Source organism: Austrofundulus limnaeus, unplaced genomic scaffold, assembly GCF_001266775.1.
Source record: "Austrofundulus limnaeus strain Quisiro unplaced genomic scaffold, Austrofundulus_limnaeus-1.0 Scaffold1742, whole genome shotgun sequence".
Lineage (NCBI taxonomy): Eukaryota > Metazoa > Chordata > Actinopteri > Cyprinodontiformes > Rivulidae > Austrofundulus > Austrofundulus limnaeus.
In genome coordinates, this window is record NW_013954144.1 from 41,333 (window position 1) to 42,417 (window position 1,085).

Below are 1,085 nucleotides of genomic sequence, written 5' to 3' on the forward strand. Positions count from 1 at the left end.
CTGGCTCACTGCTGCCAACTAGTGGTCAGAGGCTGAACTACAACATAAAAATGAACGACTGGCAGGAAAGTTGACATTTTAAACCTTAATAAAAATCGATAAAGACTTTAGAATATCGATACAGTATCAGGAAATGAAATATCGCGATATTTCAGTGTATCGATATTTTCTTACACCCCTACTGAACACATGTTCTAAACTGTAAGCTCCTAATCTGTTTATCACTGACAATAATCTGATTCTGATTCTGATCAAAACACCTGGGACCTCACCTGTTCCAGTGTGGCAGCAAAGCCTTGGCGGTCAGCGACGTACGGCAGCCCATGGACCAGCCCCACCTTCTCTGTCATCTGATTGGTCATGTCTGTCAGGGTGTCAGGTTTCACTGAGGAACACAGGTGAAGCTGAGTCAGCAGGTGGAGCAGAACACATGGACCAGATCAGAGGGAAACAMACCTGCTGAAAACTGACCAATAATCTGAGTTTACCTGTAATCTGAACAAACTGAACCACATGACGACTCTGTGATGTCAGAGCTTTATCATGAAGCTTCAGCACATCACAGCTGTGTGACACAACGTGAGCTAACAGAGTGTTAGAGCAACGCTGCACAGGTTCTGGTTCTGGTTCTGGTTCTGACCTTTGATGCCACTGTCACAGATCCACACCAGTCCATATTTAGCTGCTTCATATCCTGGCATCAGGTTGTTGATCTTTGGGTTGATTCCAACCTTCTTCCCTCCTGAAAACCACAGAACAAGTTAACGTTAGCAGCTAGCAGCTAGCAGGGGTGGAGCAAAGACTAAAGGTAAACAACAAACAATAAACAAACTAAACCATTTATAACAAACAAACCAAGTGTAAACAATGAACCATAAATAACAGTAATAAATATAATGTGTCACTCACCGATGAAGAGACGAGCGTCGACGTTTGGATATTTACCCAACAGTTTCTTACAGACGTCAACAGCTGGATCATCCTGGTCCTGAACGCAGAGCAGGATCTCATACTGAAAACACACACCTGAGTTACACCTGAGTTACACCTGAGTAACACCTGAGTTACACCTGAGTTACACCTGA

At 43.6% G+C, this 1,085-nt stretch overlaps 1 protein-coding gene across 1 annotated transcript in view; it reads right to left on the reverse strand.

Moving 5' to 3' along the window:
• The window catches only part of ugcg (UDP-glucose ceramide glucosyltransferase), a 17,123-nt gene that overhangs the window by 7,172 nt on the left and 8,866 nt on the right, over window positions 1-1,085 (reverse strand). Inside the window, exons 3-5 of the mRNA XM_014033451.1 lie at window positions 910-1,012; window positions 641-742; window positions 273-385 (exon numbers count right to left, since the gene is read on the reverse strand). Coding sequence (XP_013888905.1) covers window positions 273-385; window positions 641-742; window positions 910-1,012 — 318 coding nt within the window. The remainder of the gene's footprint in view (window positions 1-272; window positions 386-640; window positions 743-909; window positions 1,013-1,085) is intronic.